Below are 21,673 nucleotides of genomic sequence, written 5' to 3'. Positions count from 1 at the left end.
GTTAATAAGAATATTGAGTAAGAGTGGAAGTCTTTAACGAAAACTAGAGAGTGGGATAATTGGGCGGTTGGGGGAAATGAGAGTGGAACCTTGTACAAAAAGTGTAGAGAATAAAGTTACCAACATTTTCTTATAAATGCTACGAACACATAAAATGAAGGTTTTTCTAGCAAAGATGATTGGTAAATTTAAATGAATTGGATCATCGGCTAAAAATCACAAAGTCTTTTGAAATGTACGACATGTCTCTCATAGAACACATGTACGTGGTTTCCAACTGTAATTTACAATTAGTACCGTTGATGTATAACCCCTACTTAAGCAAGTACCTACACATTCAGTCTTGTTTTATTTCCACCAAGTTGAAATACTTAACAACTTTCGAAAAAAGTAAATTAGGGATTCAATGTGGGTAGTACCAATACAAAATGAAAAATTATTGTAAACACCGAATGGTATGAAATTATACGTTGAGAACCACTGTGGAAATTACAGTTGCGCATTCAAAGTTTCATGTGGCGAGAAGTGATAAAAGTCCGCACTAATTTATATTGGTGGTGTATGTATTTATATTTTAAACGAGTTGAATAATTGAGGTAATCCATTGTTATGGAAAGTGCAAAATATTTTATCTGTTACTACATTTTATTATTTACGTAAATGCATTGTAGTATTGAAAAATTTAATATAAATATCAGTGGAAGTTCTTCTGGCGGGTACATTATGCCACAACAGATGCTACATTATGTGATTTATCAAATTTTTATGTATGAAGATATACTAATAAATTAACAGGAATACATTGGATTTATTTATACATTAATTGTATCATTGAAGTTTTCAAATGGCAGACGCCTCTGAGGTAATTATATATACTCAATATTAACAAATTTGTATTAACAAATATTTATAATCATTGTTTGAATTTATCTCTATTTGAACAGGTAAAATTTATTGATTTTCAAAATGATAAAAGATTCAAGAGGTTACATCGAACTTTGAAACTTAATTTACTTAGAAAAAACAATGTGCAGGAAAGTAATGAATCATGTTCATTATCCACGATACCCAATAATGTCTCTAGTATTAATGCAGATGCACTTGATTCTAGTGCTAACTTTTCTCAAAATACTAAGAAAGATAATGAAATTGTTTCATCGTGTAATAATTTAAGGAATATGGTTTTAAAGAAAAATAATAAAAATACTAACATGAGATTTGCTACATCTAGTGTCAAAGAGTATAATACAAAAACTTCGTCTCATGAAGATCATTTTTTGATGCCACCACCTAATACTGACCAAGTTCCTTGTACTTGTAAGAAAGCAAGTCATGCAGCATCATCTAACATTATCAGAAATCAACAGAAATTGCAAATTACCAGTGAGAAAGAATCTTGTAAAACTAACACTATTGATTCCTCACAAATTAGTTCAAATATTATTCAGAATAAAAAAATTAAGATTTTTAAAAAATGGAAAATCACACTAAATAAGGAAGACCAACTGGTTATTAAAGGAACAATAGAACGGTAAGACTATCAATATTTTTTAAAAAAGAAATGGAAAATTTTTAGTGTAGAAAAATGTGGATTTAAACATCTTCTATTAATACATTGATTATTGGAGTTCAACAATTATGGGGTTATATTTGTTTTGTAATATTTTAAATATGCCACATTTCAAGCACAGAAAAACTTATTTTTTTTAGGGAGATATCTTCCAAAAAGTTTGAAAACAATTAGTCTATATAGTTGTGCATAGATTTTAGTTCTAATTCCAGTTTATCGTTTTAGTGGGAGACTTGCTCGTAGCAAATCCATCACAAAGCGAATCACAAGTACAGTTGTGGAATCCATTTGTAAGCACTTGTACCACTTAGAAGGAAATATTGTTGATGATGAACATGGTATGTAATTGCAATATCTGATTGTACATTGTATATTTAAAAGTTTTTCATACATTTGTTTATGTTTCTATATTTGAGAGTAAAATATAATTATTTTGTAGAATTACCAGAGTATGTCAGAAATAAATTTTTTAACGGATTTCCTGATGATTGGGTAAACGTTTGTGAAATATGGCAAACATATTTACAACAAGGATGTAAAATTACTTTTCGCTGGCCTACCACCATTACAGACAGTGACGATGATTTACGAAGTGAAATAACAGACATTACATTTGTATCTCCAAAAAGTCCAAAAGATGATGTTTCAAAGTCTAAGTCTTCCAAAGAATCATGTACATGTTATCCAAGTACTTCAAATGCCTTACAGATGGGGAAAGAAAATTATACTCCATCTAGACATAATGAAAGTGATGTATTCACTCAAACATGTATGTCTAACACAAATCGTTTTACAATGTTGAGTAATGATAAAGAAAATTGTAATCAAAAGGAAAATATAACTTTAAATTGTTTTTATTCTAAAAGTGACATGAACAAATTAATTGATAAGTTAATTGTTATTATTAATAATTTAGCAGTTAATAATTGTCATAAAATATGTTTGAATACAATTGGTGAACTACTTGACTGGTTACACTGCCTTATATTACATGAATTAGTTGAAAATAATAAATCTGATATAAAGGATTCAAGATTACAACAGAACAAATGTGTAGTACAGAAACAGAGAAATACAGAATGCAATGGTTCGAAAGAGTCCTTTCCTTTGCAAAATATTATTACAGGTAACAAATTTACAAACTGTAGCAATTCAACACCAAAGGCTAGAAGCATCACCAATATAGAGAAGATTGAAGATAACGATAGTTCTGATAGTGAAAGTGAAATTTATGCTGGAGTTCGCAAGTTATCGGTGACACAAATATTACACAGAAAAAGAGTAATAGTAGACCCTCCTAAACGTAAACTAAGAAAAAATGTTATGCATCAGAAGTCAAACACAGCGGAAAAGGAACATACTCTAAATATACCTCCTAAAGAAATTAGCATCAGGAATGATGATTCCAGCGTTAGTATTGTAGAAGACAAAGGAGAACATACATATAGAAACTATATTAGTTCAGATAATAGAAGTAATCTAAGTAAGCATACTAAATCTGATATAATCGAAGAAAAGCAGTCGAATAGCACAAATGGCCTTACAACAGATAAGACTACATGTGCAATACACAAACATATTGTTCAGAAAATTTCAAGGTCTTTTCCTAAGTGTGCCAAAAATCTGAATAAATCGTTTGATACAATCGAAAATGACGAATGTGTGGTTAATGTAAATACAGAAAGTAAAAGTCATACAGCAAAAGCAATTTTTCATACAGAAATTGTTAAGAAGAAAAATCATACAGCAGAAGCAAATTCTCATACGGAAACTGTGAAAAAGAAATATACAGCAGAAGCAAATTCTTATACGAATAACCAACCTCAAAATCTAGAACTGTACAAACAGGTTGAAGAAGACTCTAAATTGACTAAATCAAGAAATATTAACAAACTTTTAAAACCTGTTGTAATCAGTTTGAGACCCATTGTATATACAGTTGACGGTTTAAATATTGGTGCAAGTTCTAAAGGTAAGAGAGTTGTATTTTGGTTAAGTTATTGCTTGCGAGCAAATTATTCTTTTTATCGTTCTGCAGGAGAACGCGTTTGTTTGCAAAAAAATAATTCGGTATACTGTTCTGGTACTTCGCGAGACATTTTACCGATTATTTCGCACAAAACATCTAGTAAAAATAACCAAGAAAAGAAACTAATACAAGAAAATAATGAGAATCAGAAAAACAGCTTAGATGAATCACAGGTGTTTATCATGACTATTTAGAATGATAAAGTTTTTAATTTATAGCGTCTAATATATTATACTTCACATTGCAGAATGATACTGTAAATCTTTCAGTAATATTGGATGGAAACAATTCTTCAGAGGATTTAACGGATTTCAAAAATAATAATAAAAAATTAATATCAAAAAATAAAAGAAGGATCGTAAAATCGTTCGAATCAAGTGATTCAAACGATAATATAAGTATTCCTATGAATAAGGTAATATTTTTCTTCTTTTTTAATTCTTTCTCGAAAATAATTTCATTTACATTGACAGAAGCAAAAAGTGACTACAACGAAACAGAACTCACCTGAATTTGGAAATAAAAAGAAACAGAATGATCGATCAGCAAATAAAGAAAATTTAGTAAGTGATTCATTAATTATACTTACTTTTATCAAATTATTGAATATACAATTGCATTGATTTTATAGTATAAATCTTGTTCGGAAGTTGAAAGAGCACCGAAATCAGTAAACTTGTCATCTATGAAGACTAGACAAATGTAATTTTCAAATGTGTTATTATTACCAATTTTTGAATATCGTGATCGATGTTGTTGATATAATATACTTGTTTAGGTTTAAAAAGAATCGCCAACAACAGTCGGCTGACAGTCATCCCAATATAATTTGTACTTATCGTAACGATATTTTATTAAGCGAGGATGTATTATCTTCCGATGAAGACTCTCATGTTTAAAGTAACATGTCGCTGGACGATTTTTTTTCATATATATGACTTTTTAATTACGACTAAGGTAGTGTAACTATTTGATTACATTTATAAATAAAAGAAATAAAAATGTATATTTGTTATTTGTTTTTGTGGAAACTAATACTTATTATTTTGGTCTAAATCAAACAAATTTTAAGCTTAACGCAAAACAATAGCGCAAGATAAAACACTTTTGTAAGATTGTTTTATTGTTTAATAAGGTCATTTAACAATTGTATAAAGTATGTAAGAAACATGTTCCATTTCTAAGTCAGTAACATAAGAAATATACAATAACTTAGTATTGATAAAAATTAAAATTGAGAGAAAATGTCGTACATATAATAAGAAGGCATAGATCAGTATATATTAGTATGATGAAAAATAAAAATATAAGTAAATTTCATGTTTTACGATTTTTTAAATCGTACATAATGCACATTTTTTTTTTTTAGAGAGAATCGAGTACGTGGTGACGTTGTAAATATATATATATACATATGTACGTGTATATGTGAAGTATGCCTCCAATATTGTTTATCTAACTATATAAACGCTTAAAAGATTGGAAGATATCGGTAGATCAATGCGTTGCAATACAATGACTTCATAAGTGGACTTGGCAATTTTTTTTTATACAGGACGATTAATGCTCATGCTTACGAGCATTTTCATTGCGATGCGATTTCCGATTCTTTTCTACATTTCTATATCATACGTCAATTTTACGTCATGATATAACGAGAAAGTATGATCTATTATGCACAAACGAATCCGTTAGCTTTCATCGTATAGAGGAGTACCATCTCCGCTAAGAGACATACTCCGGGGACTAGAATTGGTGTGTGGTGTACCTCGAGGAGATTTATAAGAAGGAGTTCGGGCCGAAGTTCTGTTTCGTGGCGTTGTTCTTCCAACAGATTCTTCATAATTCCGCGGAGTTTTTCTGGACTCCTCGTATCTTGGGGTAGAACCGCTAATAAAAGTTTAAAAAAGAAAACAATATTATTAAACTCTTCATTAGTTTGAACAAGCATGTCTTTCTTTTTTTCTCATGATAAATTCACATTAACAAACGATGCCAAGCCTTTGTGCTAACGTGTATACATTATGCGTATTTTTCTTTTTTTTTAAACATTTTGTCTCAAATTTTGTTTATCCTGAGAAATTTATATCTTTAATTTTGTCAACATTATTGAATTATTGAATATTGAACACTCTATTATTATTTTTATAAATAAAAAGGATTTCTTCATGTAGATATAAACGAACGGTATTTTTTCATACAACCTTAGGTTATATTTTTATATATTCCCAAAATGGACCAAACTACTGTGGTCGAATGAAAAATTTAATTTTATCTACTCACGAACAAATATTTAAGTCGTTTTTGAAGTAATATCGTGTCAAATATTTTTAATATTGAATACGAAGATACTTACGATACACGGGGACCGCTTTTCAATCTCGCCCAGGCTTCTGCTGCCTTTTTCCAATCCATAGGATCGCCGGGTGTCGACATAGGTGGCGTAGGTCTGTGAGAAGGAGTGGATCTATGATGACTTGGAGTAGTAACCGAAGGAGGAGGTGGATGAATGAAAGGACCCTGCTGGTGATTGGGCGTTTGTTGTCCGTATCTAGGAGTCGGTTGACCATGGTGCGGTGTATGATGGGGTGTTTGGTACGGTGTCATAAAAGGTGTTTGACCAGAAGGTGTATACGGTGTATTTGGATAAGTGTGGACTCCACCATAACCAGCTGCGCTTGCAGTTCCTGGAGTATGCGGTGGATAGTGGTGAGGAGTTTGATTCGCTACTTGTGACAAAGAATGTAACATATGATGAGGGAGATTTTGCGCCACTCTTTGTATCGCTTCTTGATTCATTCCTGCAACATCGTGTTTAGGTATTAATATTAAGAAAAAATATTAATGTTCAAAAAAAAAAAAAAAAAAATTAGATAGCTACCGCTCACTGCTCCTGGTGTCGTATGGTAAGGTGTTCTAGAGGTCATAGCGCCTCGCGGGGTACTAGGGGTAGACTGTCCGGGGACGGGATCTCGAAAGTGTTCTTTGAACCAACGGAACAGATCGTTCACTCTGCCGAACATTTGTCCCCTGAACCGAAATCCTTCCGGCGACACTGTCACGTACTCGTGGCGACATCGAGTTCGTGGAAGATAAGACAGAAGAAATTTTCCAGGATAATTCTGAAACGCGCGAAAGCCTGTCTTAAATGTCTCAACCAAGGCATAATTCATCGATGGTCGAAAGACAGCAGGTCGATACAGACCTTTGCAGCGGATATTATGTACGGAATTCCTCCAGGATTTTCTTTCTTTTGTTCCTTCAATATTTCCTCTGCTTTATCTTTGATACCTTCTACGGTCGGTTTATAATACTTGAAGTCCAATAGTTCCGAACCATACGCAGCCATCGGGTTGACGTGCCTTGCTATAATTTCATCCAAGTCTTCGAATTCCTCGTTTCCGATCCATAGACTCTGTCCTAGAGAAAACGCATTTTCTTTTCCCTCCTCTCTGACGTCGATGTGTTGATAAATATCGTCGGTTACTTTCCACGTGACCGTTAAATGGTCCGCACCCTTGCTGCTTGGCCTAACTATCGCCTCTCCCTGTTTCATAGTTTGCATCAACTTCTCGGCTTCCGCGAAACTAATATTGTGGAAAGACGGATGAACGATTACTCGTTTAACGTAAGTCTGACGTTGCTTAGCCTTCTTCGCGTCTTCTTCGACCTTTATGTCCTTTTGCTCCGCATCCGTGTCGTAAAACGGATCCCTTTGCGGCCTGAAAACACGATCCATGGTTTATCATTTATAAAACACATATAAATAACATAAATCTAAATAAAATTTTAATCTCATGTAAATACAACCACAGATTTTACAATTGTACATTAAAATAGAAATTGATACGCATAAAAGTCATCTGACAGAATTTGAATCCTAACGTAAAACCATTACAATTAAATATCTTCTAAAGTATCAACCATCTACATTCGAAGACCATCATTAGCTTTAGTATTTCAACTGTCACTTGTGGAATATCCGTTCAAGTGCAGAAAAAAACAGATACTTTAAAAACGCACCTCCATTCATGGTTCTTGTCCGCGAGGTCGCTACTCTTGCTCGTACATTCAACGCTAAATCGTTCCACCTCGATTTTTATTACGCGACAATGAATTATTTGCCCTATGCTCACCCTCTCTTCGGGATTCGCGACGTGTTTGTCGGATAAATTCTTTATGTGAACATAACCGGATATTCCATTGTCCAATCTCAATCGAACGCCGGTAGCTTTTCCTGGACATGCTCCGGCATCGAAATGATTCCATACTTCGGAGAGTTCGGGAAAATCATTTTTCAAACAAAATGGACATTGCCACAAACCGGTTTCATCGTTCCTTACGGGATTGGCTTGATCCAATTGATCCCCTTGTGGTTTCCTATGACTGATCCCTACCACTGTCGCCAAGACCAATTTACCCACATAAAATGTCTCCGGCGTTTCTTTTGTCAAAATATCGAACAATCTCTCCGCGCTGAGCGACTGATACGCTACCCGTAAATCTTTGTATCTGCAATTTAATTCCGCTCTGATGTCGTACAACGTAACACACTTGTTGCCAAAACCTTGTCTTTCGAGCTCTTCCGCGAACGCGTCCAAATCTAGATCTTTCAGTCTTTCAGGGGACTCCAGGATCTCTTCGAGCGCGCCAGCAGGATTCGCATCCTCGTCGTCGTACTCCAACGCATCCACTGCCATTTTCCTCGCCCATTCGTATGTTTCTGGATGCACACGTGATCCATCAAGCACCTCCACGTACGCTTCGGTGCTGTCCCCTAGACTGTTTGTATCTATCTTGATAAAACCCGCGCAATTAATGAAAACCTTTGGTCCCATGTGACAGGCAGTTACCAGTTGCGTTCTGTTCTCTAACCTCTGATTTGTTTGTTTCAGCATTTTGATCAAAGCTTGACCCTTCCTTGGTCCCAAGCCGCACACGAATTGCACCAAATTTCCACAGTAAGCCTGTTGCACTGCCTTGTTCACGTCAACTCCAACCTCGTTCACACGATTCACAAACTCCAGATATAAATTCTCAAGAAGGTCGTCCTTTGGCAGCTGATCCTGTAAGCCATGGTACTTGAGGCACAAGACCTCTTCGTCCGCTGTGCATAATTGAGAAAATTCCACCAACGGGTCTTGCATCCTTCTAGCCAGTGAGATGGCCTGACGCAGTAATTCTGGATAATCCCGGAATTCGGATATACCTTTGTTACTGTTTGAGTATATTTTGGCAAGTTCGTTGTCGCAAATTTCTACTTGAATAGCTGGAAACTGCTCTTCCTCTACCAGGTTCGCGATGCACTCTTTAACGTCGGCCGCGATCATCATTGCCTCCCTCGATTCACCTCCTATCACGACAACGTGTGGCTTCTTGGTGGCTATGAAGTTCCGCAATGCCAACAGATCGGCTTCCTTCATGGTTTTCTCGTCCTCTCGATAGCTGTTCTTTCGTTTCATTAGGTGAGGTAGTCTCAAGTAGTCCGTACATTCTCCATCGGGAGCGATCAGACAAGTGAACGCGGCCTGAGAGTAATCTGGGACGTAAGCTAAGCCCATCACTCTAAGTCCCTTGGTAGTGTCCCATTCTTCGTCTTCCTCTTCCGGGAACTCGCATGCATAAGGGGCGACCTTGATCCAATTGTACATTTTACGACAACATGCTCTCATCACGCATTCTTTGGCTTCCGCAATAAGGTTCGTTTTCAGCTCTTTCTTAAGAGTCGGTATAACCATACGCGTCAGCGCCATTTCAACGCTTCCAACTCTCAGGGTGTTCCAATCCTGAACATTTTTACTAAACTCGTCCCGATAGTAGAGCTGCTTCATCTCGTCAACGTAATTGCTACTAGTGTTCCCCTCGATGGTATCGCTCATCGTAATTGTGATCAGTTTATCATCCTCGGCTATGGCCAAATTTAAAAACTGATCGCCGACGAGATCGCGTACGGGTTTATCCTTCAGATATTTCATCCCGTAAATTGGATGGTTCTCGTCTATTTCCTTCATTCCCTTTCTCGTGGGTTTGATAGATATTTTTGCCCTTTCCATGTACATTTCCCTCACACATTTTCTTACCAGAGGTTCACGCGCCAACTGTATAGCTACCATTAATTGAGAGGCTTTCACCACTTCTTCCGGAGTAGCCAATATCTGACTGCAGTATTCGTTGGCAATGGTCGAAGGCTCCGTGGGTTCTTGATCCACTTCGTGTCGTTGATAATTGTCTCGTAAATTTTCAGCAAAATGCTCCGGAGTAAGGCCGAATTTCTTTGCAAGGCTGTCGAGACCGGCTCGTTTACAGATAGAATACGGACCAGTCCGTACTGCTTGTTTCAACGTTTCATCCGCTTCGTCTTCTTCCTCTGCTTCCGCTTCTTCTTCCGGCGGAGGATCTTCGCCGTTTTCCTCAGCATCCACGATCTGTTGCCTTCGTTTCTGAATCCTTGCTTCCCGTCGCGCTTCCTTCTCTTTTAACCGTACAGACTCCTGCATTGCTGGAATTTCGTGGCTGTAGTACAACATAAAGTGATGATAAACGTCGTTTAGTTCTTCGCTAGTTTGCACGTTTTTAAGTCGTTCTATGTCATCGTCTTTAATGACTCGTACACTATCCGGCAAAGGAGCGTCTGGATTTTTCATAATCTCATCCAGCTGATAGTTTCTCATTTTCTCGAATAATTTTAACAAATTCTGTTTTCTCTGACGAAGTTGACACCATTTCGCGTCAAATTTGTACACCTTCCAGAGATCGTTGATATTTAGTTCTGGAAGAACGTATTCTTTCCTGTAAAACGATATGAAAGGAACTTCAAAGTGTTGGTTTCGCATGAAATCCAAAGCTTTTTTAATTTTCCCGATCGTTTGAGGCCCTTTTCGTGCTCTTTCCTTAGCCTCTGCGTTTAAATGAGCGTCTTGAATCGAAATAGTTGGTCGACAAAATGCCTGTTTATAGATCCATTCTGCCTCAAGGTCTAGTTCGTCGGAACCCTCTGCAACTGGTGTAACAGGAACCGATCGAAGTTGCATTCTCTCTGGTATATCCGTGTTGCGCACTTCATTGTCCATATCCGTGAAATGACCACGTTTGAGTTCGCTGGGCTCATAAATTTCAAATATACTTTTTCTCGTGGTTTTCTTCTTCAACTGTTTTTTCGGTCTTCTCGGTCTCTCAGCATCCTCTTCATCCATATATTCATCTTCTTCTTCTTCCTCCTCTTCTTCTTCATAGTCTTCTTCTCCGTATTTACCAAATTCATCGTAATCGAAATCAACGCCGAAAATGTCTTGAGCTTCTTGCAAAGCTGCATCGGAAAATATCGGTTTTTTCTTTTTACGTTTCTCAGCAATTGGTCTACCATCGTCGTCAACGATAAAATCATCCGCATCTGTATATTCTCCTTCGCTACCTTCTTCATCAAAGGTTTCCATTTCGGGTCTATGACTGCGTTCGCTTCTCCTTTCATCTTCCTGATAAATATCGAAGATAGAAAACATTAGAAAAAAATAAAAATACTTTAATGATTTGTGCTCGCAGCTCCCATACGTACCATACTAATTTCTCTTTCCTGATATAGGTATGAAAACAATGACAAACGTTAAGTGCATTATATAAAGTAATAGAAATTGTATGAAAACCAGAAAACAGTAAAATTAAAATTTAAAAGAAATATATGAAAGAGCACGCTTACATCTCCGGAGCCTTCGAAAAGCTCATTTGCGATAGCATCTCTATCTTCATCAACCTCTTTCTCCTGTTCCTCCTCTGATTCCTCATCTTGAATCCTGCGGAGGCGTTTGAAACGTTTCTAAAGTAAAGAATCTTGTCACTACACCTGTATAATTTGTTATTTTACTAGAAAGTGAACGCTAATTAATCAAGTACCCTCTCGACTTTGACACCTAAGTTTTCTTCTATAAGATCATAATCTTCATCCTCCAGGCGATCGTCAAAATCTTCATCGTCACTCTTTTTACGTTTCTTAGAGACTCCGGAACCATCACTATCTTCCCCTTCGCTCTCTTCTATAGGATTGTCGTCTATAAGATCTTTAAGTTCTTCGCGCAATCGATCTTCGTCATCTGTAAATGAACAATGGACAATTGCATTTTAACCAAGCAATAATCACTGTGCAAAGAAACTATGACACTTTAAAGCAAAAGGATTTCCACTAACAATTGCATTACAAAATAGAGACATATTGGTCTATTCTTACCTTCCTCCTCTTCTTCCTCACTTTCTTCCACGGCCTTTAACTTTTTGAGTTTCTTTTTCTCATTATCGTTTAACTCCTCCTCCTCCTACAATATAACGGAACACATCGATCAGTGACATAAGTTACCGACGACCAGACAAACATTTAAAAAAATAGCATAGATGCGATATAAAATTGAATAAGTACCTCGCTTTCTTCTGCTTCTGAATCTAAGAAATCGGCCATATTTTGGACAACGAATGTTTTTCCGAAAAGATAAAATTTACACCGAACCGAACAACATAGAGGTTCGGGGTCGTGCCAGGTCGAGCACTTAACACTCGATCCAGCTCTATGTATGAGATGTGTGCGTGTACCCAGGTGTCTGTCACTAATAGAGGAATTATCAAACTTTAACGTTTCCAAAAGACCCTAGTGAACAGAACCACTCTTATTCTTGATTAAATTTCTTGGTTATATTCACAGTGAGACACCATTGCAAAAGTTAAAGATTTAGTGTGTCCTGTGGTAGGACACACAGTAAAGAAATATCAATCTGAATCGCGGAATTCTTTAAGCGCATTTTTACTTGATCTTTGTTCAATTAATTAAGATCATCGGTATTTGAAATGCAATTTTTATACCATTATGGAAACGGTATCATACATTGTACATTATTATAGATCACGATAAGTCATTTAAGCCATACTAGGCACTTGCATAGTTTATGGACGCGCCATATTTATCAGTTTTAAAAAATTCGGTTAAACTTTTCTCGTGGCTAGGATAAGTAATACGTGCATTTAAGAAGAACTAACATATTTCTGTTTTCTATGTGAATAGCAGGTTTTGTAAAATTACTAAAATTTACAAGAGCTTGAATGGATAAAAGTTTCAGTCGGTGGCGTAATTCGCCTCTTACGGACAGAAAATCCTTTGTCATTTCTGACAGTGACGAGGATGTTGATGAAAATAACGGGAAAGAGCAAACCATTGTGATCGATAGCAGTGGGAGTAGCACTAATGTCTCTAGAAATTTGACGCCTGAAATGTAAGTAAATATTTCGAGACTTTGTACTGTTTTCATTCATCAAATTTCATTTTAATTTCGTTAGTAATTGTTGGAATGTTTAATATTGAATTTTGTTCTTTAATGTTTAGGTGGACTAAGTCCAAGGAATCGTTACTAACAGAAAAGGAGATTGAACATAAAGTTAAAAAATATATTCCTCATTCTGACAATGAAGAGGACAGTGACAGTAAAGACCATAATTTTTTATTATCCAATTCTAACGATGAGGATGACATGGATTACACTACCTCAAATGGTATTTTGCGTTGATAAGAGTATTGTATTGTAACGACATTGAATTAATATTTCGGTTATGCTATTTTATAGATGATAGTGAGGAGAATAATGGAGAAGACAATAAAAAGACAAAAAGAAAAAACAAATTTTTGGATGCCACTATGAAAAGTATAAATGATATGGAAACTAGTGTTTGTAGTATCACATTGGAAGATAAGTCAAATGATAATAGCGTAATAGAAGAAAATATCAACATTAAGTCCACAAATACAAATTCATCCGAAAGAAAAACCAAAGATCAACAGCTTTTGTCCAGTTTGTGTTTAAATATTTATTCTTTTGCAACAGACTTTTATATAGTTAATTTGATTAATTGAATGCTACATTGACTTGCAGATTCTAATATAGATGAACAAAGTAATTCAGAATCTGAAATTGCAATGTCTCTGGCAAAAAAAGAAATTGGAGTTGGTAATATAGATCCAATGGTTGCCCAAAAAAGAGCTCTTCTTGTTTGTAAAATGGAACATTTACAGAATCAGCTACACAAGACAAAGGTAAATTTGTTACTTAATATGTGAGAATAAAAAGTAAAGTACATTCTTTAAAGCTTAGACATTGTATTTCTAGATGTTGCTCGAGTCTGGTAACATTGATTTACTACCAGATAAAGGCGAAAAATTGCGCGACAGTATTGTAATACAGGAAAAAGAAATAGAAGACATTGCGATTGAATTGGAAAATACACCTTTAACGCAACCTATTAAAATTCAGTCGCATTCTTTTGTAGAAGAAGCATCTACTATCAAAGAAAAAATTAACACTTGGAAGGAATTGAGTTTTAAAATGTTTAATTCTGATAACGATATAGATAGTACACAGACAGAGTTGAAGCCATCACCGAAAACTAAAGATCTTGGGATTAAGGCTCAAGCAACGTTAGATAAGGAATTAGCTTTAACAGCCGATAGACTGCAAGATTTGCACGGTTCTCTCCTAGCTAGACCATCCGAGGATGAGAAGGCAACTGATCCACGGGGTTTAAAAATACAGTTAATGCCGCACCAACAACACGCATTGGCATGGTTAATGTGGAGAGAACAACAAAGACCTCCTGGTGGCGTTCTTGCCGATGATATGGGTCTAGGTAAAACTTTAACAATGATATCGTTAATCATAGCTGCAAAAGAACGTAATGATCTGGAGGAAAGCAGTGACGAAGAGTGGACAGATTCCAAAACAGCGTTACGACATAAAGGTAGAACGCTCGTGGTTTGTCCAGCGTCTCTATTATCGCAATGGGAAAATGAAATACTCAAGAGGTGTAAGCGAGGTCTACTTTCCATTGAAGTTTATCATGGGACCAACCGAGAATGTGTGCCGAAAAGATTAGCAAGAAACGACGTGGTCATTACAACGTACAATATATTAAGCCGTGAATTTAAGAGCAAGTCTATGACGTATAAGATTCATTGGGACCGTGTAATACTCGACGAAGCGCACGTAATTCGAAATCACAAAAGTCAGGCATCCGAAGCTGTATGCGGTCTCATAGCAAGTAAACGTTGGGCTCTTTCTGGTACACCTATTCAGAACAAGGAAATGGACTTATTCTCGATATTAAAGTTTCTCAGATGTAGCCCTTTCGATGATTTACGAGTATGGAAGCGTTGGGTAGATAATAAAAATGCCACTGGTCGTCAAAGATTGGCAACATTAATGAAAACATTAATGTTGCATAGAACAAAACAAGAGCTTCAAGATAAAGGTGTGTTAGATTGTTTACCCGATAAAATGGTAGAGGAGGTATCCGTAGTGCTCGATTCACAGGAGCAGTTGGTATACGAAAAAGTTTTAATTTATTCTCGCACGTTGTTCGCGCAATTTCTGGCGCAAAGAGCAGAAAAAGATCATATGATGGATTTAGCTGGCGGAGTATATGACAAACCGGCTTTTCTTTCGAATCCAAGTGAGTGGAATCGATAGAAATTGGTATTAATCTTACATTGTATTGATCTTTCATGATTTCATTTTCAGATAAGAATACACAATTCACAAAAGCACAGAATAAATTATTATCGTTACATGCCGACGTTAAAGCGCACGAAATCTTGGTCCTTTTACTTAGATTACGTCAAATTTGCGTTCATCCGACGCTTATTCACTCGATGCTGGATCAAGAGGATATGATGGAGAGTGGAATAACGGAGACAGAGAATATGGATCCAAACATATTATTACAAATAAATAATATAACGTTGCAGGATTCCAACGACAACAAAGATGTAGACGAGCAGGAGATGGGTGTTGATCATAGAGTTGCTACTAATTTACTTACGTCCAAAAATCCTGTCTTCAAATCTAATCGTATAAGTTCCAAGGTGAGTCATCGTATAAATCCTCCAAATCACAAAATAACTTTCGTGTATAATTCTTTTTTTACATGTCTGCATTCAACCTGTCTTGTACATAGATGAAAGCAGTGCTTGGTACGGTAGAAGAAATTTTGCAAAAAAACGACAAATTAATCATTGTTTCTCAATGGGCGGCTACGCTGAAAATTGTGGCGTCGTTTCTACCTTCGATAAAAGGTGCTACGTTTAGTATGTTCACGGGCAATGTACCCATCAAGGACCGACAGGTAATTTTCTTTTATGAAATAATCATTGATGATGTTTAATAGCAGCTATAACTGGGTGCTGGAAACCTCATTTCCGGGTTAAGGAGAATGCAGTACCATAGAAAATTGATTAGTACATACGATACGATACGATAAACAATTCCTTTCAGACATCAACTTCTCAGCTTCGCACAATACCTTGTATTTTATCGTATGTAATATATTTGCAGGGTATAATGGACTCGTTTAACGCTCCAGATAAAAGTCCGAGAATATTATTACTTTCGCTCACTGCTGGCGGTGTAGGATTAAATTTGGTAGGTGGAAATCATCTGCTCCTAATAGATATTCATTGGAATCCGCAACTGGAAGTACAGGCCCAAGATAGGATTTATCGTTTCGGACAAAAAAAAGATGTTTTTATATACAAGTTAGTAACTGTAATTTTTCTCTCGTCGATATTCGAGAGTTACGAGAACGTTACATCATTTATTGAAAATTTTTCTCCAGATACATTTGTAAGGATACGATAGAAGAGCGCATCAAACATTTGCAAGAGAAAAAAATGGAATTGGCCCAAAACATTTTAAGCGGCGATAAAAACTCTGTCACCACGAAACTCTCGCTCAACGATTTGAAATCTCTATTTGCTCTTTAAAGAAAGATATTACATTCGATAGGTATTTTTTTAACGCGTACGGTTTATTCAAATTTAGGATGTCGTTTTACGGATTCAACTGGTTCAGAATTGAATGAGTTTTATCGTTAAATTAAATATTTAATCTTGTACAAACTTTTTATTACAAATATAAAATACAGGAGAAACTGTCATGTTAATCTGGGAAAGTCGTCGTTGCTCCATGGTTCTTCAATAACTCCATTTGTAGCTGGTTTCGTGCATTTCTTTATTCTTATTTTACTGTACCAAATGCCATAACAGAAGTATATACCGAGTCCTACGAAAAGAAACAAATTCATTTATCACGGTGGCTGATTTTATAATCTTCCATCGGCACGTCGTTCACCTACCAATCGCCATCCATATTATAAATCGCAACCACGTCATCTTGTCCAACATCATCATGAGATAAATGTTTATGAGAATGCTGATTGCCGGTAAAAACGGCACCAATGGAACCTGGGGAAATTACGTATGGAGAACGTGTTTGGATCGAAGCAAATATTTTAATCGATCGACCTCGGCGGGGGACACAATGCATACCGAAAACGTGAGTTTCTTTCCAGAGGTTGGTTGAAGATAAATAAATGCGAGGGTGATTAATAAAACAAATACTAAAACTACGAGTGGAACGATAACTACGGTCCTGCCGTTTGAAATGTCTTCGACGCACAACGAGACTATAGCACCAATGCAAACGCATAGGATGACTGTAAAATAAATATCAATTAGGACAAGAATTAGAACAGGATGGTTAACCAAAGAGCTAATCACACTCACGGTAGCACGTTACAAGGTATGTCACGATTTGCGACGTTAATTTCGTAGAGTGCTTTAATTCATTGGCGTTAATTAACTGTTTCGCAATGAACGTTAAGGTTCTTGGATCGTGGTCACCTTTTTTCTCGTAAGCTTCGCTCTCCTCGTACCTGTAACGTTTATAGTTAACGTTTTTACGTTTTGTGCAGGTATCCGAGTATTTACCGGAGAACCAGTACGCAGGCTGCAACAATCGAGTAAGCGAGCAACGTTCCAATGCTCATCATGTTCACGAGTTGATCCAATTCGAACATCGCGGCCAATACACCTAAAATCATACGTACTTACGCACTTGGTCGTGTACTTTTGCACAGGGGCTCATACCGAAATACAAATTAATAATGATAATAATATTGATATGTTTTGACTTCACCAGAGTTGCTTGTGAAATATTATTGGATTTTCCATTTGTAACGAAATAGTTTTAACCGAAAACCAAGTACAGTAGTTTCTTGTTTTAAGATCGAAAACCAGGGTCACCAGTTATCTTTAACCAAGGGTTTGTGGGGAATTTTTTCTCGCAACTGATCAAACTTGAACTGGTCGCATGAAAAGGATAGCAAGTAGGTTACAACATCGAGAATAAAGAACACTTTTGGGTTAAAGATATACTAGGTTGTTCAATAAGTTTTGTTGTTCGACACAACTTATTGAACAACCCAGTATATAATCTTGTACTAAAATTCTACCTTTAAGCGGGGAATTGCTGTAATAAGGAGTTTTTAATACTGTTCGACAAAAAACAATTTACCGCCAAATAATATTTATGTAACGTATGAAAGGTTTAAATAAAAAAATATGAAAACATTGAAGAGATGTTTACAAAAATAAGAATACAATTTGATTTTATTTCAGGGACATGGAGAATGTTCACTCTTGTTGAGAAAAATGGAAAAATATTGATACAAATGCGGGTAGGACTGCATCGAAGAATTATCGAAAGAAATACCTAAGACAAGGGACGACCAGTAAAAGGTACCAACCTGTAAGAATTCCTGCTGAGAAGGTGCCCATCATAGGTGTATGGAAACGCGAGTTAATTTTTCCCATCCACTCGAATATCAGTCCATCGGAGGCCATTGCGTAAAGTATTCGAGGCAACGGGAACATAGCGCCCAGTAAGCTACGGAAGGGAAATATATTTTCAACAATATACAAAACTAAGTACAAATAATTAACGAAAGAGCCCTTGTAACCGAGTTTTTGTAATTTGTAAATTTGTGCGAAAATACTTCTTTGCGATGTATTCTACCGTGTGCTCTATTATTTAAAAAAAAAAAAAATAATTGATCTCTTAGAGAATTTTAAGTTTAGCAATTTTAATTACTAAAATTGTTTCACAAAGCGATGTATAAAACATTATTTGCAAACATTTCAGACAGCTTTCAATATACTTAAACGAGATAGTATGTAGTTACAATTACATCGAAGATAAAACTCATTAAAATTAATCGGTCGCATAAATCACGATACCGAAACGCTTAGAGTGTTATCTTATTAGATTATTTTGCAAACCACAAGGCAAATAAGATATTGTACAAAGCCCTATCTTTGCATTCATGCCGCAGAACTACATTGATACCGATAAGCTTGAAACTTGCAACATATATATGTATCTAATAAAACGCTTTAAGAAGGGATGGTAGCGAATTTGTACCTGAAACGTGTGAGAACACGAAACTTATATTTTTGGGTCAGAGAGATTCTTTCGATAAAAATAAAATCAAAAACAATCATATTCGGACAATTTTTCTTTATACTTTGTAGGAATTATTTAAAAAATTGTTAATTATATCTAATTAAAAATATCCCGAACAAAGTCGTGTTTGGACTCGAAATATACACTCCTGGTTCTAATAAATATTAGGTGGTTCGGAAAGTCATTTTGGTGAAAATGAAACACAATTTTTTTAGAGTGTATAAACATTTGATTAAATTATATATTCTCCATTTTGAAAAACGAAATGACTTTCCGAACAACCCAATACTTTCAGGGTGTGTAATTATGTTTTGGTTCTGGTCGTTAGGTTTGGGTTAGGTTTGTGCAGTTTTTTTTTTTGCAAATTAAATTTCTCGCACAATAATTGTCTAGCAATTATGTTTCATAAGTCATTCGATAGCTTTATGTTTTCTTCTTTTGTTCGATTGTTTACCTATCCGTGCTGTGTCGGTAACAAAGCGATTAATTTTTCAGGAAATATGGCGCGTCGAGTGAACGAAAGTGAAAATCTTCAACACGTTTTGTTTTACAAATTTGATCATGGTTCTACAGTGGTCGAAGCGGCCTGCAATATTTCTACACTGCGCGGAGAAGATCGTATTGTCAACGGAACAGGATAAAAATGGTTTTTTCGATTCAAGGAGGGCAATTTTTAAACGAACGATGAGTCACGTGGCCAAAGTCGGACGAGTCTTGCATAACGATCAACTTGGGAAGAAATTGTTAACAATGGTACAGAATACGTTGTAAATTAATTTGTAATGACCAACTCGGGAAGAAGTTGTTAACAACGGTACAGAATACGTTGTAAATTAATTTGTAAATTTATTTGTAATCTGTGACGATCAACACGGAAAGAAGTTGTTAACAATGGTGGAGAATACGTTGTAAATTAATTTGTAACGATCAACTCGGGAAAAAGTTGTTAAAAATGGTACAGAATACCAGAATATCAATTGTAAATGAATTTATAACAAATATTTAAGGAAGAAACTTAAACGTTTCACTTTTGATAAAATCACACCGACTTATGGACAGATCCAACATTACGAAAATTTGCGCAACGACAGTTTGAAGAACCAGGTGTATATTACCTCGCACACAGGCCGCATATGGCACCTATTGTGACGACCCATTTCGCCCAGTTCCAACCGAACGTCTCGAACAAGTACGGGAACGGTGCGTTCGTGTCCTGCTCGTAGTAAGGAAGAGCTATGGTCAGGACCGTGGAGACACCGAAGTACGCCAAGAAGACGATCGTCAACGAAGCGACGATCGCTATGGGAATGGATCTCTGTGGGTTCTTTGCTTCCTCGCCGGTGGTCGCGACGCAATCGAAACCGATGAATCCGTAAAAGCACGTAGCCGCGCCGGTTATGATACCTGCTATGCCGTAAGGCACGAATCCACCGGTACCGTGCTTGCAATCCTTGTCCGTGCACGTGGGCGTCGTTTTCCAATTGCGTATATCAGCTATAAACGTAAGATGTTAAACGAAAGTCGATTAGTCGGAATCCGTGTTCGCGTCTCCGCGGTTAATTTTCAATCCAATGTGTTTTCAAAATACTGTAAAACCACCGTTATACGGAGACACCCGTTATGTCGATATTCTATAAGACGATTATTTTATTATATGAACGGATAATTATGTTTCACGAACGGGTGTATTAATAGTTTTAAAAATTAAGATAGAACGTCCGTTATGTAGACACACCCGTTATGTCAACATTCTATAAGACGATTATTTTATTACATGAAAATTATGTTTCACGAACGGGTGTATTAATAGTTTTAAAAATTAAGATAGAACGTCTGTTATGTAGACACACCCGTTATATCAACGTTCTGTAAAACGAATATTATGTTACGTGAAAATTATTCTTTACGAAACGGTATATTTGAATCAAAGAATTGAAAGTTTTAAGAATTTTTAAACACGCGTGCATTAGTAGGTGACGACAAAATTACCTTTTAACGATCCAGTGATTATCACGAAAAGAACCACTAAGAGATTCACAAAGGTGAAGATATTATTCGCCCGCGAGGATTCCTTTGCTCCGAATGCCAGCGCAGCTGAGACAACCGATTAAAATTTCAATTATCAAGTACAAATTCACCGATAAATAACACCATTCGATGTATTGAAACTTCTTTCTGTCTTCCAATAACCAGTGGACGATCCTTGTTGAGTTACGGAAGTCGAATTAATGTATCACTCTCTTTTTTTTTTGAAAACTGGGGTTGATTCTTTTTTGGGAAGTATAGCTCTACAAGGATCGTCCATTGGTTATTGAAAGGCACAAATGGTGTCGGACAGGGTAATTAATCGAGACTCGCCTAATTCTAAAGGAAAAGTAGACATCTTGTTTTGGACGAGAACTTTTTTACGGAATCTATTTAATTTAAAGACAAAATGTCGAGTATTCTTTTCTTTTTCATTCGCCTAATAATCGAAGTTTTAAGAGCAGTATTGTGAAAAGTTACGATGACGTTTAAACAATTTGCTAATGTTATAGAACTTTATAGAGAATTATCGATAAAGTCTGTACCAATGTTTCTCATACTTAGAAGATAGAATGGAATAATTATTTTTCTTTTTCAAATACTCGAAAAGTGTTAGGATACAAATTCATTCGTATTGGAACAATTTAAACGTAATGTAAACAATTTCGTCTTTATAATTGAATTTAAATTTTTCACATATTCGCTAGAAAATACGCAAAACTAAAT

The 21,673-nt window shown here is 35.9% G+C and overlaps 4 protein-coding genes across 7 annotated transcripts in view; 2 read left to right on the top strand and 2 right to left on the bottom strand.

Annotated features, from left to right (window-relative positions):
- The first annotated feature begins 756 nt into the window (after positions 1-756).
- On the top strand, positions 757-5,748 carry LOC143146632 (uncharacterized). The gene is made up of 10 exons (XM_076311092.1): positions 757-862; positions 945-1,531; positions 1,796-1,908; positions 2,010-3,542; positions 3,609-3,772; positions 3,847-4,014; positions 4,073-4,162; positions 4,231-4,301; positions 4,378-4,556; positions 4,969-5,748. Exons 1-9 carry the CDS (start codon positions 845-847, stop codon positions 4,496-4,498), a joined length of 2,865 nt encoding a protein of 954 aa, XP_076167207.1. The 5' UTR covers positions 757-844; the 3' UTR covers positions 4,499-4,556; positions 4,969-5,748.
- LOC143146629 (transcription elongation factor SPT6) lies at positions 4,702-12,158 on the bottom strand. 2 transcript variants are annotated; one of them, XM_076311088.1, is made up of 10 exons: positions 12,004-12,158; positions 11,818-11,902; positions 11,487-11,683; positions 11,293-11,409; positions 11,152-11,169; positions 7,623-11,071; positions 6,805-7,321; positions 6,481-6,721; positions 5,956-6,400; positions 4,702-5,489 (listed from the first exon to the last, which is right to left on the bottom strand). In XM_076311088.1, exons 1-10 carry the CDS (start codon positions 12,040-12,042, stop codon positions 5,291-5,293), a joined length of 5,307 nt encoding a protein of 1,768 aa, XP_076167203.1. In that variant the 5' UTR covers positions 12,043-12,158; the 3' UTR covers positions 4,702-5,290. The 2 variants fall into 2 exon arrangements, with proteins under 2 accessions (XP_076167203.1, XP_076167204.1); XM_076311089.1 differs by lacking the exon at positions 11,152-11,169.
- A 139-nt stretch (positions 12,159-12,297) lies between these two features.
- Positions 12,298-21,443, top strand: Lds (transcription termination factor lodestar). 2 transcript variants are annotated; one of them, XM_076311090.1, is made up of 12 exons: positions 12,298-12,847; positions 12,958-13,124; positions 13,196-13,420; positions 13,502-13,662; positions 13,736-15,074; positions 15,143-15,486; positions 15,579-15,746; positions 15,956-16,155; positions 16,236-17,200; positions 17,373-17,786; positions 18,079-18,341; positions 19,418-21,443. In XM_076311090.1, the coding sequence occupies exons 1-9, from the start codon at positions 12,678-12,680 to the stop codon at positions 16,381-16,383; spliced, it is 2,922 nt and encodes a 973-aa protein (XP_076167205.1). In that variant the 5' UTR covers positions 12,298-12,677; the 3' UTR covers positions 16,384-17,200; positions 17,373-17,786; positions 18,079-18,341; positions 19,418-21,443. The 2 variants fall into 2 exon arrangements, with proteins under 2 accessions (XP_076167205.1, XP_076167206.1); XM_076311091.1 differs by lacking the exon at positions 19,418-21,443 and having other exon boundaries at positions 18,089-18,183.
- The window catches only part of LOC143146636 (high affinity cationic amino acid transporter 1), a 66,035-nt gene continuing 60,850 nt past the window's right edge, over positions 16,489-21,673 (bottom strand). For both annotated transcript variants that reach the window (XM_076311102.1, XM_076311103.1), the window contains 8 exons: positions 20,912-21,016; positions 20,038-20,416; positions 18,207-18,346; positions 17,389-17,491; positions 17,185-17,333; positions 16,948-17,114; positions 16,755-16,863; positions 16,489-16,681 (listed from right to left, as the gene is read on the bottom strand). In XM_076311102.1, coding sequence (XP_076167217.1) covers positions 16,554-16,681; positions 16,755-16,863; positions 16,948-17,114; positions 17,185-17,333; positions 17,389-17,491; positions 18,207-18,346; positions 20,038-20,416; positions 20,912-21,016 — 1,280 coding nt within the window. In that variant the 3' untranslated portion in view covers positions 16,489-16,553. The remainder of the gene's footprint in view (positions 16,682-16,754; positions 16,864-16,947; positions 17,115-17,184; positions 17,334-17,388; positions 17,492-18,206; positions 18,347-20,037; positions 20,417-20,911; positions 21,017-21,673) is intronic.

This window comes from Ptiloglossa arizonensis, chromosome 5, assembly GCF_051014685.1.
Source record: "Ptiloglossa arizonensis isolate GNS036 chromosome 5, iyPtiAriz1_principal, whole genome shotgun sequence".
Classification (NCBI taxonomy): Eukaryota; Metazoa; Arthropoda; class Insecta; order Hymenoptera; family Colletidae; genus Ptiloglossa; species Ptiloglossa arizonensis.
The sequence above is the reverse complement of the archived record's forward strand: the minus strand, read 5'-3'. Positions and strand labels throughout refer to the sequence as shown.

Excerpts from the sequence above, each read along its gene's own strand:
- LOC143146632 (XM_076311092.1), top strand. Across the intron at positions 3,773-3,846 it reads ACAGCTTAGATGAATCACAG|AATGATACTGTAAATCTTTC; the intron begins GTGTTTATCATG and ends TTCACATTGCAG. Across the intron at positions 4,015-4,072 it reads TAAGTATTCCTATGAATAAG|AAGCAAAAAGTGACTACAAC; the intron begins GTAATATTTTTC and ends TTACATTGACAG.
- LOC143146629 (XM_076311088.1), bottom strand. The coding sequence starts at position 12,042 with ATGGCCGATTTCTTAGATTCAGAAGCAGAAGAAAGCGAG. Across the intron at positions 11,903-12,003 it reads CAGAAGCAGAAGAAAGCGAG|GAGGAGGAGGAGTTAAACGA; the intron begins GTACTTATTCAA and ends GTTATATTGTAG. Across the intron at positions 11,684-11,817 it reads TGAGGAAGAAGAGGAGGAAG|ATGACGAAGATCGATTGCGC; the intron begins GTAAGAATAGAC and ends GTTCATTTACAG.
- Lds (XM_076311090.1), top strand. The coding sequence starts at position 12,678 with ATGGATAAAAGTTTCAGTCGGTGGCGTAATTCGCCTCTTACGGACAGA. Across the intron at positions 13,421-13,501 it reads AGATCAACAGCTTTTGTCCA|ATTCTAATATAGATGAACAA; the intron begins GTTTGTGTTTAA and ends ATTGACTTGCAG. Across the intron at positions 13,663-13,735 it reads ATCAGCTACACAAGACAAAG|ATGTTGCTCGAGTCTGGTAA; the intron begins GTAAATTTGTTA and ends TTGTATTTCTAG.